The 16,707-nt window shown below is 48.5% G+C and overlaps 1 protein-coding gene across 3 annotated transcripts in view; it reads right to left on the bottom strand.

Moving 5' to 3' along the window:
* Positions 1-16,707, bottom strand: part of MCC (MCC regulator of WNT signaling pathway) — a gene marked incomplete at its 5' end in the record, with an annotated part of 423,545 nt that overhangs the window by 3,209 nt on the left and 403,629 nt on the right. For all 3 annotated transcript variants that reach the window (XM_082375453.1, XM_082375455.1, XM_082375454.1), the window contains 2 exons: positions 857-979; positions 16,149-16,249. In XM_082375453.1, coding sequence (XP_082231579.1) covers positions 857-979; positions 16,149-16,249 — 224 coding nt within the window. The remainder of the gene's footprint in view (positions 1-856; positions 980-16,148; positions 16,250-16,707) is intronic.

Below are 16,707 nucleotides of genomic sequence, written 5' to 3'. Positions count from 1 at the left end.
CTTCCATATACTGTTAGGTTCTCAAAGTGCAGTCTGAGAACCGACCCCCAGTATTCCCAAAGCCCTCTCAAGGGAAATCTGTGAGGTCCTTTATTTTCTAACTACAGATGTACACGAAGCTGGGTTTCCTCAGCATGTTTCAAAACAACATACTGCCTGTAGAAGCGGATGTGAGAATCTAGCTGTCTTAAATTAAACCAAACATTAAAGATATTTGTAAAATTGTAAAAACAGAGCAAATCTTCTAATTATTTTTTGGAAAATAGTAGTTTTTAAAATAAATGCCATTTGTATTATATGTAGTGAGTTGTGGGTTTTTTTGTAAATGAATAAAAACTTAAAATTTGTTTTAGTTTCTCAAATTTATCAAGACATAATTTATAAGAACAAAACTCTTTGAGGTCCTTAACTTTCTTGCAGGGGTCACGAGCCCAGAAAGTCTGAGGCTGCTGTTTTAGAGCAATGCTCCCTAACGTGTTCCACCCGATTTTTGAATGCTGCTCAAATAGAAAGTTGTGTAGCCAATTTTGCTTGGAAAACGTGGGCTTAAACATAGGCTGATTTTTTTTGTTTGTTTTAAACTGAATGGCTTCTCAGAACCTTTCCTATATGAAGTGTTAGGAGGGGACCACAGTCTGCTGCATCTCCCAGACACATCTGACCCAAGGACTTGTCCTTACGGAGCATTTCTCAGGTTTCTGTGGAACATGGGAAGTGATACCCTAGGGGAGGTCAGGCTCTAAGGGAGACAGTTGAGGATTCACTGTTCTCTACAGTTGATTTCCAGCAATTATGGAAACGTTCTCCCTGGTGTATGAGTCCAAGTACTACTGTGGATTACAAACGGAGAATTTACCTGTTGGCTCGCTTCAGGTCATTAACGAACTCCGCTGATTGCTGGTGTCGGATTTCACTGCTCTTGGTGAGTCTTTCCAAGGCACTCACCAACTCTTGAACTCTGGCCTTTAACTTCTTTTCTCTGTATCAAGGAGAGATGCAGCATGCTGTGAGTAACTTGAGAGAATGGAGATGGCTGCTGCCCTGGCAGAGGAGGAAGGCTTAGCCTGCCAAGTCCAAAGGCAGGAGTACAGACCAAAGGGGAGACACTAGAGAGCACAGGAGCGCCCCGCTGCAGAGCCCGAACACGGCACCACTGCAGTCTCAAAGGCCCGCTGGAGTCTGCTTTTAATGATAAGGGCCCTTTAGAGATCTAAGTGTGTGTTACAAAGGAACAGGACAGGAAGTTGTTTCTCGTCTTCCAGATGGGGAAACTAAGCTCACGGAGAAGTTCCTTTCTGCTGTGGGCAGACCAGATGCTCAGCAAGCAGAGTGCCGTCTGACCACAAACCCCTGTTCTGGGCTCCGTGCTCTTTTCCAAGTGTGCTAAGCATCTCCTGAACCACGCGGGGATTCAAGAGTATAAACCTGGTCTGGGGTACCTACCTGGGATGAGTCCCTTCTCAATGAAATCAACACGATCCTACCAGGCAAAATAAAAAAAGGTGTGGTCGTGGTAGAGGGAGAACTGGTATTCTTCTCATTTTGAAGGTCCTTGATCACATTTCAAGTACGGGAAGTTATATTCGCGCTCATTCGACTCCCCCAGTCCCTGGCTTCAAGTGCCATTGGGTCTTTACTACTGCAGGGACCCAAGCCAAGTGACTTAGGAGGTTTTTGGTGTCCAGTCAGCTTACTGACTTCCTCTAATTCCCACGAGAGCACAGACCTGGGCAGGGAGGCGTTACCGACCGCCCTCCTCCCTCCTGAGGTCCCCAGCACAGGCACGGTGCCACTCTGTGTTCTGTCGCACGTGGCACGCTCGGCACAGTTGGCCGTTAATCTGCTCAGTGGGCTCCCCCACCGGCATGCAGGCTCTAGGGCGGCAAGGACCTTATTTGGTTTCTTCCCCAATGTATCCCCAGTGCCGAGTGCCATGCTAGGGGATAGTTTCACGGTGACAACAGTTGTTAAAACAGGTCATTGAAGGTATGGGATACCTTGGAGCATACCGAGTAACCAGGATTTATGGAAGAAATTCCTCTAAAAACAACTCATGAGAGGAATGTAAATTAGCATGATGGTTCTGGGAGGCATTTGACAGCATCTAGCAAAATAAAAAATGAACCCATCCCTTGACTAAGAAACTTTATAGGAATTTTTCTTACAGAAACAGTATGAGTGTAGGTTCCTATACATGAGATTACAGTTGGATTCACTTCAGCACTGGTTATAAGCTAAGAATGGGAAACAACCAGGGGGCTGGTTAAGTCACTCAAGGTCTCCCAGTGGTTCTCTTGAAATGCTCTACCCTGTTAATAAAACATACAGACTGACATGCACTGGAATGGAAGAGAAGCTGATACACTGTCAAGTGAAAAGGGTGAGTTCTACCGGATGTCATGTTTGCAAAAACAACCAGAAATGTGTGAATAGCTGATATACTGTAGTGACTGACTAAACACTCAACAGTGCTGAACTCCCGAAGGGGGATGACGGGACGCTTTCATTGTCTACCTGACTCATTTCGATTTGCTTGAAGTGTTTATAATTTTGGATGCTTTTGGAAAGCGTGTGCGGAGTCTCAGCTGTGCTTCCTGAAGGGTGGGCGTGGGGGGTGACCCTGAACGGGAGGACTCTCAGGTGGCTCAGTGGTTCAGCCCTGGTTCTCGCCTCCTGGCTTTTCAGGCATCTAATCTTTAACATTTCTGCCTCCAGCTACGGTAAGCGCAGTTCCAGCTTTCCAAATTCATTAATGAAGAAAGGAATTGCAACACAAAAATCCAGGCCCGCTTCTGTGAGTGAGGATAAGTGTGCGTAGCACCCGGTGACTTCCTCCCACCAGCCCTAAGGGAGCAGGAGCCCCCGAAGAGCCTTCCAGCTAGTGCCTCCTGTTTGCTGAGGTTTCTCCTGGGCCCTAGCGGCCACCAGGAAATCTCAGATCTGGCTGCATTTCCCACTGGAATCCGAGAGTGGCACCATTTCCTACCAGAAGTGACAATGGCGTCTCGGGAGGGCGGCTCCTCCCTCCTTCCCCAACCCATCCCCTCAGCCCTGAGGCAGCCCTCTGTCAGCTGAGGGAAAGTCAGGAGAGCATGAACGATTTCTCCCCTCTTCCCTCTGGCTGCAAAGAATAGGGAAGGGTTACTTGTTTTACATTTTGTTACTGTTTCAATTCTTTTATCTTTATTCTGAAGTCGATTAATAGTGCAAAAGGAAAGAAGAAAATTACCAAGAGAATTTAAAATCTAACCATGAATTCAAATTCACAACATAAAACTGCCTGGAGCAATACGGCTTCTTCCCCACCCGCTAATTACATCCGCAACCCTGCCCCAACCCCAAAGGGCGAGTGTGGAAATCCCAGCTCCCGCAAAACAAAGGGCCCAGGCCCCTGGGGACTGGAGGGAACCTTCCAGACCTGGCAGGCTCCAATGGAGGATGGAACCCAGGAAGGCAAGAGAGGCCCTCACAGACCCTGCCCAACCCTGGCTGGGGGTGAAGGGAGATGGGGACAGGGCTGGGAGTGGGAAGCCATCTCTGGGAGCTCAGAACTGTCCCCAGAACTCCTTAGGCCTCCGGAAGGGAGGGAGAGGGGAGTGAACTGCTGTCCAAACACCAGGGTAGAAAACCATGATGCTGATTTATTTAAAGCTATAAAGACAGGCTAAACCTCAAACTTAAACCTAAAATGTGAGTTACTTTATACCTGTTTTTGTGAGGCAGACGCCTGCAGTAAGAGTCACGCCTCTGGTGTCGCTTGTCTGGACAAACGCTAAACCCCTGTGCGGTAGCAACTCTAGGGCCGCTTCCCACACGCAGCCTACAGGCGTCAGGAGGCCATTTGGGCACTTGAAACTCGGCCGGTCTGAACTGAGATGTGCTGTAAGTGCACACTGGAATTTGAAGACTTAATATGAAAAAAAGGTAAAATAACTGAAAAAACATTGATTATATGTTGAAATGATAACATTTTAGATACACAGGGCTAAATATGTTAATTTCCCTGTTTGTTACAGTTTTTTTTTTTTTAAATTAAGCTTGATAACATGCCATGATAGGAACTTATTTAGATGATGGATTTTGTCTGAGAAATGTTTTTCCCATATTTTACTCTGATCTGTTGACTCTTAAGGGCTTCAGCTTGTGCTTTTTTTTTTTTTAAAGTATTTGTTTATTTATTTATTTATGGCTGTGTTAGGTCTTCGTTTCTGTGCGAGGGCTTTCTCCAGTTGTGGCAAGCAGGGGCCACTCTTCATCGCAGTGCGCGGGCCTCTCACTATCGTGGCCTCTCTTGTTGTGGAGCACAGGCTCCAGACGCGCAGGCTCAGTAGTTGTGGCTCACGGGCCTAGTTGCTCTGCGGCATGTGGGATCTTCCCAGACCAGGGCTCGAACCCGTGTCCCCTGCATTGGCAGGCAGATTCTCAACCACTGCGCCACCAGGGAAGCCCCTGTTACAGTTTTTAACGTAGCTACTAGAAAACGTAGTTACACACATCATGGCTTGCCTTTGTGGCTCATGTGATGTTACTAGCGGACAGTGCTGCTCTAGAGCATGTGTTTGTAGTAACAGTACCAGGGGTATCCCTGGATTCTGATTCAGTAGGTTTGGGCTGAGACCCAGGAAGTGTAGTTTCAAGAAGTGCTCCAGGGCTTCCCCGGTGGCGCAGTGGTTAAGAATCCGCCTGCCAATGCAGGGGACACGGGTTCGAGCCCTGGTCTGGGAAGATCCCACATGCCGCGGAGCAACTAAGCCCGTGAGCCACAACTACTGAGCCCGTGTGCTGCAACTACTGAAGCCCACGCGCCTAGAGCCCATGCTCTGCAATGAGAAGCCACCGCAATGAGAAGCCCGCACACCGCAACGAAGATGCAACACAGCCATAAATAAATAAATAAATTTATTTATTTATTAAAAAAAACAAGTGCTCCAGGTGACCAAAACGGCATGGTATTGGCATGAAAAGAGACACATGATCAATACAACAGAATAGAGAGGCCAATTAATTTATGATAAAGGAGCCAAGAGTATGTGTGTGTGTGTGTGTGTGTGTGTGTGTGTGTGGAAAGGACAGTATCTTCAATAATATGGTCTTGGGAGAACTGGACAGCTACATGCAAGGGAATGAAATTGGATCACTGTCTTACACCATACACAAAAATTAACTCAAAATGGATTAAAGACCTGGTAAGGCCTGAAGCCATCAAACTCCTTCCTAGAGAAAACGCAGGCAGTAAGCTCCTTGACATCAATCTTGGTGATGATTTTTTGAACCTGACACCAAAAGCAAAGGCAACAAAAGCAAAAATAAATAAATGGGACTACATTGAACTAAAATTCTGCACATCAAAGGAAACCACAAAATGAAAGGGCAACCTACTGAACGGGAGAAAATGTTTACAAATCATGTATCTAATAAGGGGTTAGTACCCAGAATATATAAAGAATCCATACAACCCAATAGGAAAAAAACAACCTGATTAAAAAATGAGCAGAAGCCAGGGTTTGAATGAAAGAGAAAATTAAAAAAAAAAAAAAGAAGAAAAATGAGCAGAAGAGAGCAGAAGATCTAAATAGACATTTTTCCAAAGAAGACAAACAGCTGGCTAACAGGCATATGAAAAGATGCTCGACATCACTAATCATCAGGGGAATGCAAATCAAAACCACAATGAGCTACTGCCTCATACCTGTCAGAATGGTTATTATAAAAAAGACAAGAAATAACAAATGTTGGTGAGGATGCAGAGAAAAGGGAACCCTGTGTACTGTTGGTGGGAATGTAAACTGGTGTAGCCACTATGCAAAACAGAATGGAAGTTCCTCAAAAAATTAAAAATAAAACTAACATATGATCCAGCAATTCCACTTCTGGGTATTTGTCCAAAGAAAATGAAATCACCACCCTGAAAAGATATCTGCACCCCCATGTTCACTGCAGCACTATTTACAATAGCCAAGATATGAAAACAACCTAAGTGCCCATTGGTGGATAAATGGATAAAGATGTGGGATACATACACAAGGGAATATTATTCGGTCATAAAAAAGAGTGAAATTTTGCCGTTTGCAACAACATGGATGGACCTTGAGGGCATGATGCTAAGTGAAATAAGACAAAGACAAATACTGTATGATCTCACTTGTATGTGGAATCTAAAAAAACAAAAAGCAAGCTCATAGATACACAGAACAGACTGATGGCTGCCAGAGGCGGGGCTGGGGGCGGGCGAAATGGGTGAAGGGGGTTAAAAGGTACAACCTTCCAGTTATAACATAAATAAGTCCCGAGGATGTAATGTACAGCATGGTGACTATACTTAATATTACTGTACTGCGTATTTGAAAGGTGCTAAGAGAGGAGATCTTAAAGTTATTACAAGTAAGAAATTTTTTTGGTAACTATGGTGACAAATGTTAACTAGACTACGGTGATCATTTTGCAATATATACAAATATTGAATCATCACGTTGTACACCAGAAACTAATATAATGTTATATGTCTATTATACCTCAATAAAAAAGAATGCCTCAGGTGATTCTTATTATTGTGCAAATTTGGGAAACTCTGGTAAGGCAGCAGTGCTATTTACCTGGGTCTACAAATGAGCTTCATGTGGTCTTGAACTCTCTGAATTTTTACGCAAAATTACACGCACGGTTCTACTTTTCTGAAGACCACAGCTTTCCTCTGATTTTCAAAGGATGACCTGAAAAACACTGAGAACCATAAACCTGCTAATCCAAGTCACTTTGGAACCTCAACCATTCATGTCCTGTTCCTTCTAGTTTCTGATTCAAATTTGCTTGGCTTTCAGTTCAGAAAGAATTTCTATGGTTTGTCTAGGTAATAAGGCTAAAAGGAACACCTTCATAGGCTCCACGCAGATGAGAAAGTACAAATTAAACACTACATGTTCCACTTGCCCCTCCATGGTAATGTGTTCACACAGTGTTTTCCGGAACGACCAAAACTGTGTGATCCCTTCCTTGTGTCTTCACACTCAGTAATACAGACCCTCAGGAATATGCACCTACAGCAGCAAGAAGACAATCCTGGCTCCTACTCTCACCACGAAGACCCACAGCCCCCAGCACACACGTGGGTTTCACTTACAGGTTCCGCCCCATCCCCGGGTTCATCTTTGGTCACAAAAGGTCCTCCGAATCTTACTTTAGCCACGCAGCCGGAAGTGCTTTTTATTTTTAACTGAAGCATAATTGTCAGCAGTGGCATACACACAGGGGAAGTGAGAGGCAGGCTCACAGTGGGAGTTTGCAGGTGACGAGAAAATCCAGGCGGGCAGCATGGGCAGGGGACGGCCTCGCAGGCCTCTGCAGTGAGGCTGTCAGTGTGCCCGGGGGTCCGGAAGCAGGGTTCTCGGGGCCATCAGGGAGGAGGCTGCATTCCCCCGCAAAGAAAAAGGCCAGCCGCAGTGCTTTAATCACCAAGTCCAAATGAGCTGGGGAGGCAGGGCAAGAGCCCGGGCGTGATGAGGTGGGGAGCGGCTGCACCAGCCAGGAAACCTTCCAGAGGAGCTGTAATCAGACCAAACCGCAGGGAGTCGCAGCCACAGGGCCTGGCATTCTTTGTAATTGCTCATTATATGGAATTAGACATCGAGAGAATTGTCCGCCCATGTGGTTCCTCTTCCTCACCTTCCATTACCAGGCTTCCGTCTCCACTGAAACTGCTCACGAGGCCACCGATGATCTGGGCATTGACACATCCAAGGGTCCCTCTCTGTCCTGATCTTCCCTGTCGGTACCTTCTCCTCTTCCCTGAGCGCCTGGACTTCATCCCACTTCACCAGCTGTCCGTGCGGTCTTCTGCCCTGGCTCCTCAACCTCTCCTCCACCTCTACATGCTGGGAGTATTTAGGACTTGGGCCTGGACCCTATTTTGTACCCCACCCCTTCTTGACTTGATTCTCTCCATTCCCATTTATTTTCCTAGAAACTACCCACATGCTAAAAACTTCTAAATCTTCAGGCCTTTCCCCGGAGCTCTGGACTTGTCCTTGTGACATCTCTACCTAACAGGCATCTTCAGTTCAGCGTGTCCAAAGCAGACCTTCTGAGACGGCCTCCCCGACCCACGCTTCCTCGCTCATGAGCGGCCGGCAAGGCCATTCACCCAGTTGCCGACACCAGTCTTCAGTCAGCCTTGACCCTCCCTTTTCCTCGTCCTCCACGTTCGCTCAGCAGCAAACCCCACCTACCAAATGGGTGCCATTCCTGCCACCACCCAGGCCCAAGCTGCCATCATTTCTCTCCTGGACAACCACAGGAGCCTCCTAATTGGTGTTTCTGCTTCACCTTTGTACCCCGGAGTCTAGCTTTCACAGAGCGGCCAGAGGAAGTTTTTAATATGACAACTCAGATCGTATTATTGCCCTGCACTTGGAATAAAGTCCGTGGTTTTACTCTGACTAAAGGCCCTGCCTGACCCAGTCTTTGGTATCGCCCTCCCCCTCGCACCCTGGAATCCTATCCATTCTTAGCACACACCAAGCTTTTTCCCAGGACAGAACCCCGTGCAGTCGGTCCCCTCTGCTTGGGATGAACTTCCTCCCCACGGCTACTTTTCCTCCTTCTCATCTCAGCTTACATATCACCTCCTCAGAGCAGCCTACCCTGACCACCCATCTAAACAAATGTCCCAGGGTAATGACATCTCAGCACCTCGTCATTTCCCCATTATTCACTGCAACCTATATTTACTTTTTCTGGAAAAAAAAAAAATCTCCGCAGAGACTATGACCCTATTTCTTTCCTTCATGGTAGCCATTACAGTCTATAACTACTTCTCTCTTAGAAAATCCAGCCAGCGGTAACAGCTCTAAGTCCTTTACAAGGATGAAGTTATTTCTCACCACAAGCCTTGGAGGTCAGTACTATATTATTATTCTAGTTTTCTAGATGAGGCACTTGAGGCACAGTGAAGAGACTCGCCAGGTTCGCCTGCGGAGCTGGGATGCACCCAGGGGTCTGTCTGCGAGCCTACCCTTCAGCATCTTGCTGAAGTATGCCGACTCGTAACGAGCAGACAGCTCTCTGGTGAAGAGCCCAGGCCTGTGGAACTAAGGAGGGGGTGTCCCAGATAATGATGTTCTGCAGGTGTTGTGTTGGGGTGAGTTTGCCAGGAGTAGCCACAAGATGATGGCCCAGACCTCCCTATGACCACGTTTCTTGAACATCTGCACGCTGCTGCCTTGCCCATGCTACAGCGTGCTTTGGATGTTCTCCATCACTCTGCCTTTATGCGATCCAGGGGAAGGCCTTTTCTCTGAGCTTTTGGAACATGGAGGGAATGATAGAAATACGAAGAAATCTCAGTTATCCAAGCAACGCCCACCTCAACCCCCAGGAAGAACATTGGTCTTTCCCTGTGCCCTCTGAGGCCGGCTCTGGAGCTCAGCCATTTATTGACATGATAATGAACTCACAGGTGCACTTTGTATTCCATTAACGTCCTGCAGACCCCTGTGCATTTATGGAATTCTGAGCACAACTTCCATTGCCCGACTGCTCTTATAAATCAGCCACATAGGAAGAATCAGCAAGTGCAAGTTTAATAAAACAGCACCTTTAAAAATAATGGTCCTACTAATAAAATGGTGAAGATTCTGCTGCTTGTTTGCTCAGTGGGGTCTCCCTCTTTAAAGGACTCCAAACAGTTCCCTCTTATTTCAATCCACTATGTGTACGGCTCAAAAACAGTATTAATCCATAGCTGCTGAAATAGGGGTCAATCAGTGCCATCTTCTTTCCTTTCATGGCCAGTTGTTTTTTCCTACAAATCCGGAAGATTTCTAGAGCTGGGCAGATATTTTTGGAACTCGGACATGGATCTGAACTCAAGGAGGCTTGCTGTGGTTTGTTCTAAGGCCCTCTGACAACCACATGCTCTGCGGGCACCGATGGACGATGAGTGGTCTGTACCATGAGGGGCGCAGAGAAGAGGTGACACAGGAAGCTTCCGGAAGATGAGTGTCCTACGGGAGGGGGTGAAGAGGAGGGGTCCCCAGGTTGAGAGAGATGGGGCAGGGTGGGGGGATAAAGCAAAGGGCATGCTCTCGGAAAGATGAACTGCCCAGATGAATCTGGACCGCAGGTTACACGTAGAGAAACATTTGAAATATGGGCTAGGAAGTTAAGTTAGGGACCTACAGATGATCTTGCAGGCCAAGCCACTGAAGGTGTATCTGCAGAGCAGCATGATCAGAAGAGTGTTTTAAGGTATTTTTGGTGGCAGAACACAAGGTGAGACTAATGGCAGAATGACCCATCGGGATGCTACTGAGTTCTGAGGGACTGAGGGCTAAACTCAGGAGAAGGCAATGCAAATGGCATGGGATGGACGGGATTTTAATGGAAAAAAACAATACAATCTGCTGATGCGAGACAGAGATAGGAGACTTCAAAATTGTAATCCTGGATCACTAGAAGAATTTACTTTTTTTTTTTTTTACTTTTTTAAATATAAATAGGAATTCTGAAAAAGAGGTCAATTTCAAAGGGCAGAAGGAAACAGGATTATAATTTCTGCTTTAGACATGGGTGTGTTTTAAGGCTTTAGCCTGATATTCGGGGCAGATGTCCAGTGGGTAGAAAGAAATGCGGCTGAGATCACTGAGGGATCATTTAGAAGGAACAAAGTCACCAGAGTCATACAGCTGGGTAAGTCATGACCCCTGCCCCCCCCAAGGGACTCTCCTGCAGGCAGCGGAGGGTGAAGCAGGGGAAGAAGAGGCAGGCGCGTAACAAACAAAGCAATGATGTGTTCTCTGATAGAACGAAATCAGGGCACACAAGAACCAAAAAATAAACAAATTTTATAGCCAGGGAAGAGGCACAGTGCTGTGAGTGCCTGGGACGTGGGCTTTGGTGGTGTGAGGTCAGAGGTAGCAGCAGCAGTGAAGCCCCAGAGGCACAGAGAGGGAGGGCGGGCGGCCTGGTGTGGCTCAGGGTGGGAGGGGGCATGGGATAAGGCGAGAGTGGAGAAGCAGGCAGGGGTCAGATCACACACTTGCTAAGGAGCTTGGACACAGACAGCCGGAGTCACTGGAAGGTCTTAGGTAATGAGGTGTGGTAGGCAGAGTTCTAAAACGGCCTCCGAGATTTTGGCCCCTTAGGATACACACACCTTCCAGTTATTCAGTCATCCAGGTGCTGCTGTGAGGGAATTCTGCAGATGTAATTAAAGTCCCAAAGAGCTGATCTTAGGATAAGATGATTCTGGGTAGACCTGGCGGACTTAGGTGAGCCCTTAAAAAGGACTGGGCTCTTCCTAGAAAGGGATTTGAAGCAGGGAAGGGATGTCATGAGAGGGAGGTGTTTGCTGCTTCGAGGACCAGGAAGTCTGTGCAGAAGGAGTTCTAGAGGCCTCTAGGAGTTACCCCTGGCCAGGAGCCCCAAGAAAATGGGATGTCAGCCCTACAACCACCAGGAGCTGACTTCTGCCAACAGGCAGAACGAGCTTTGAAGCAGATCCCTCCCAAGAGCCTCCAGATGAGAACAGGGCCCTGGATGACTCCTTGACTGCAGCCTTGTAAGACCCTAAGCAGAGAAGCCAGTCATGCTGTGCCCTGCTGACCCACAGAAACTGGGAGCTAATGAATGGGCATTGTTTAAGCTGCAAAGCTTGTGGTACTTTGTTACACAGCAGAGGAACACTAGTGTGAGGGTACCATCAGATCTGCATCCTGTAAAGTTACTCTGTGATCCTGACAGAGCCCCCTCTTATGGGGTCATCCTGACAGAGCCCCCTCTTACGGGGTCATCCTCAGGCGCACACAGATGCGCTCCGGGGTCTCCTTCTTAGAGAGAGTTCCCTCTCTGCACAGGGACCTTCTCCCACCAGCTGTCTTCACTTCTTGCCTTTCCCCTTCTTAACCCACCGCAATCTGAAGTGGTCGCTTCCTTGCTTTGAAACATGTTCTTTGCTTGGCTTCTGTGTCAGCGCTGCGGGTTCATGCGTCATCTGGAGTCCCTTCCGTTAGGAGTAATTCACCCAGCGGTGGAGGCCCACGGGCCGGGGCTGACCGGGGAGTTCCCACTCCGTCTCTTTGAACTCCGAGACGCCGCCTGTGTGTCTTCGTGGATGGCCCAGCTCCACTGCCCACAGGGGCACATCCACGTCCTCCAGATCTGGTCTCTTGTGACCACCCTAACCAGACGGGGCCCACCTGCCCCCGATGTCTCCTTACAGGGATCTGACACACAGCCCTCTCCCGGCAGCAGCGGCTCGCCTGTAACTCATCAGAGAGAGAAAAGGAAGTCTAAGTGCCCCTTCTCTGCTGATGAGTCGGGCGCATCCTGCCCCTGGACAGAGCGGCCGCTGTGATTTGCTGATTGCCTTCACTTAGCGTTTTATAGAACCATCTGGCACTTGCAGACACAGGTGGCAGCTGCCAGTGCCCCGAAGCGCTCAGCAGAGCCCCTGGCGGGGCTGTGACTAAATGAGCACAGCCTCCTGCAGGGACAGGGCGGCCGACCTCTGCGGTGCCTGGGTGGGAGCTGGAGCTGGTCCTGCCCTGCCTTGGGGCTCGGGGACAGGGGTGTGGAATCATCTGAGGCGATGCTACACGCCGCTGCTCACCACGTCACAGCCCTTTCCTGATTCCTCCCTGTCCCTCAGCACCGAGGGCCACAGCAGCCTTACCTTTTAACCACAACGACCTGGGCTCTGTGCGTCTGAGGAAGTCCGCCCTCACCACCAGCCCTTCACGTGCCCTCAGCCTTCGGTGGACAGATGGGCGGCTGTGTGCCAGGAGCACAGGGATTCCCGTCTGCCCAGGCCACGCACACTACGCCGGGGCCAGGTGTAGGTGAGCCCACACGGGCGGGCTCAGCTCACACTCACCTGTAAGCAAACCTCTGCCAGCACGCGGGGTAGGGGTGGGGGCCGGCAGAAAGGCGGGGGGCGGGGCCTGCGATTTCCCCGCTGCCTCACCTTGTGACCTCGGGAAAGCGCTCGGCCTGGCAGTGCCGGTCTCCACCCCCCGCCCGGCCCCGCCCCCGCCTCTTCCCGCGTCACATGGAGAGCACCACCTGCCCCGCCATGGCGAAGGTGAAAGTCTGCTCCTCTCAGCTGTGCTCGGGGCCCGAAGGCACGCTACGCGAATACCACGTTAAGTACGAAGAAAACTCATTTCTCAAAACTCCCTCTCCTTAACTGCATTTGTATAGTTTACTTCTTTGGTTGTTCAGTTACATTTTACTAGCACCACGAGCAAGAGAGGGATCTGGGATGGAGAAGGGTTTCGTAGCACGCAGCCTACGCAGACAACAGCAAAGACAAGGTGCCCTGATTAAAAAAAAACTCACGTGCAAGACTGGAAACCTGGTCATCCAGATGGGGTTTTATGGCAACCCCGGAGCCAATAAACCACAATAAACGTCCATGGAAGTGGAGGGAGTGAAATCAGACCAGATGGGAGGTAGCCGGTAAATGTGTGATTGCACGGAGGCCTGGTTTTGTTCCAAACAGAAGAAGGTTGGGAGCAGACACACGGAGAGAGCAGGGTTGCAGGGCAGGGGCCCGACCGAGGCTGCAGCCCGGCTAGGTGTTGGGGAGACTAGGCTGGGACAGGGCAGGAACCTAGGACCAGTGACTGGAATGTCACAAGGCACCTTCCTAGGGGCTCTCCTCCAGAAAAGACCATGCCTAGCCTCTGCTCCATCCCCCTCTCCACACCTGCTCTTCTCAGTCTGGTTCCCCCAGTCCACAGCTTCGGTGTTTGGAAGCTTGTTCCTTTTCCAAGGTAGGAATATGTCTGAAAATTCTGGGAAGGTTCCCTCAACTGACTTAACCACTAGTGTGGCGGTGATTTAATACCTTCAAAGAAGGTGGCAGTTTCCACTTGATTTTTAAAAATAAAAACATCCCCAAACCTCAGCCCTTAGGTGTCTGGATTATATATCCTCATGAAATGACGATTCCACTTTCTAAGCTATATTTACAGTATAATTATGTTATTTTCCTTTTTCCTGTAGCCCTGTGGGTTCTTTCTTGGCTCCATATATCTGGGGCTTGATTAGAAATCCATGCTAAGCAACTTAAGGCTGGCTATTGGAAATCCATTGTGACTGACAGAACAAATGAAATCTCTTTATGTTTAGTCAGCAGAACCTGCATCCTGCTTGTGCCAGCGAAGGCCTCTGAGGTTCGGGGAACTTGAAAAATGCAGGGGCTTAGCTTACAGATACAGTATCCAAATGGCTCCCTGTTGGAAGCAGGGGGTGGTTTGCATCCCGAATTTCTGGAGCAATCACGTCATTCGGATTAGCTGAGGGCATTTTCCACGCAGCTTCTCTCTTCCTGCCTCAAGCAAAGCGATTACCATTTAACCACATGGCCAGAGGCACTGGCAAAGTAAAAACTGAGCTATTACAACTTGGAAGGAAAGACAAAAAGTGGCAGTGAGTAAATCAGGAGGGTAGTGAGGTTCCCCACGTGGCAGCCTGCAATCCACCCTCAGCCGGAGGCTACACTATAAGATAAACAGCCCTGGCTGGACCAAGACAGCAGCCTGAGCGCACACTGTAGGCTTCCCCTCCTACCCCAAATCCCCAGAAACGATGGCAAATGTATTTTTTAAAAAATCCTCAAGCACGATGGAAACTAAGGAGTGCTCTTCATCTGCCAGAAACCATGAGGAATCATAAAAAAGGAAAGGCAGATTTTTATTCTTCTTGAAAAAGGAAACCGCAACTCAAAATGCACACAGAAGCAAGCTGCTACAAAAGGAAGAAAGGGATTCAGAGGTGCTTCAGTGAGAGGTGCTGGCCATTAGAACCGGAGGGGACCAGACGCTTGGGTCAGATATGCGGCCTAGAGACCCGTTGTCAGCCGGAAGGAATAGAAAGCCCAGAAGGCAAGCTTGTGAACCAAAGCCAAGAAAGTCACAAAACTCAACCTGAAAAACTCACATGTGAGGAAAGTTAATACAGTAGACAAAATAACATTTTAGAATAAGTATAATAAATATCCTCAGAGAGACGCAAGAAGATATCATATCATGACACAAGAGATGATAGGTTTCATCACCAAGATAAACTCAACACATCATCCAAACACCATGATGGCTCTAGCTAAGGAATAAATGAGTGAGCTGGAAAACAGAGCTGCAGAACCTCCCCAGAACTGCACTATCCGATAGGGCAGCCATGGCCACGTGAGCTACTGAGTACTGGAAATGTTGACTGGTTTGAATCTGAGATGTGCTGTAAGTGTAAATTTACTAGATTTACAGTAGATTTTGAACATTTAGTTAAAAAAAAAATTTAGAAGAAAATAAGATATCTCATTAATATCTTTTAAAAATATCGATTTATATTTTGAAATGATATTTTGGATACAATGAGTGAAATGAAATACGTTATTAAAGTGGACTGTACCTGTTTCTTTTTACTTTTTAAATGTGGTTCCTAGAACGTTTAGGACATTAGGCGTGGTTTGCATTACCTTTCGACTGGACAGCCCTCCTCTGGAACAGAGTGCAGAAGGGTGGCGAGAGTATGAAAAGTTAGGAATATGGAAGACAGATCCAGAGAGAAAGAATAGAGGGAAAGAAACAGCCGCAATAGAGGAAAAACATCCAGCAGTGAATGAACAATGAGGCCGTCTGATTGGAAAGAGCCAAAGATGGGGAGGGATGCATTCTCACTGCAGCTAGAAACAAGATAAAGATGCCTGTTTTTTTTCTTTTTTTCCTTCAGTCAACTTAATTACCTTTATATTTGAGGAATACGATACACGTATAAAGCAGCCAAAGAAATTGTTAAAAATTCCCTAAAGATCCAACAAAATTTACTTGCAATATTCCATCCCAGTGATATGAAAAGATGCCTGATTTGTTCCTCACCATTTAACACAGTCCTGAGGTTCTAGCCAATGCCACAACAAGAAAGTACAGAAAAAGGCCTCTTCTACCTGCAGGTGAAATGACTGTATATATTCTCCCCGTCATTCCCCTTTCTGGCCTCCAGGTCTGGGCAAAAGAAGCCCGTATGGGCGCCTCCTCCTTCCCAGGCAGCCTGTAATGCTCCACGAGGAGCGGACGTCAGCGCGGAGAAAACCCGGCACCCAGCCGTCACTCCGGGAATAAACTGCCCGGCGGGGCTGTGAGCAGGGCGCTTACCGACGGATGGCGTTGGCGAACTCCGCGGCCAGCTCGCTGTCGCTGCACGCCGTCCTCAGTTCAGCCAGAGACAGAGCTGGCGAGGCAGCGTCCGCAGACTCCTGAGGACGCAAACACAGCCGGGTCAGGTCTGGAGCCAAGCCGAGGGCGGCCGGAGGCAGACGCGGTAGGTGACGGGCAGCGGCGGCGGCAGCTCCGCCCCTCGTCCCCTCGACGTCCGCCGGCTGCCCCGCGCTCTGAGCGCTCACAGGGAGCCGCGCACTGGGCTGAGCCCGCTACACACATGTTCTCTCATCTGATCACCGTGACGATCCTCTGAGGCAGATACTGTCATTATCCCCTCTTTGCCAAGGAGAAAACTAGGGCACAGGGAAGTTACACTGCCCCAGGTCACCATCCGGGACACGGTGGAACCAGGATGCCAACTGATGCCAGGTCAGTGCCCTTCACCACTGGGTTAAGCCCCTGGTAGCTCATAAAAGTGGGAAACACATGTGAGTATCCTTGGGTCGTTCCTCCCTCCATCCCGTGTCCCCTGGGGAGAGAACCAATCTTCCCT

Source organism: Balaenoptera borealis (genome assembly GCF_965194805.1).
Source record: "Balaenoptera borealis genome assembly, chromosome: 2".
NCBI lineage: Eukaryota > Metazoa > Chordata > Mammalia > Artiodactyla > Balaenopteridae > Balaenoptera > Balaenoptera borealis.
Note: the sequence above shows the minus strand (reverse complement) of the source record. Positions and strands in the feature narration are given on the sequence as shown.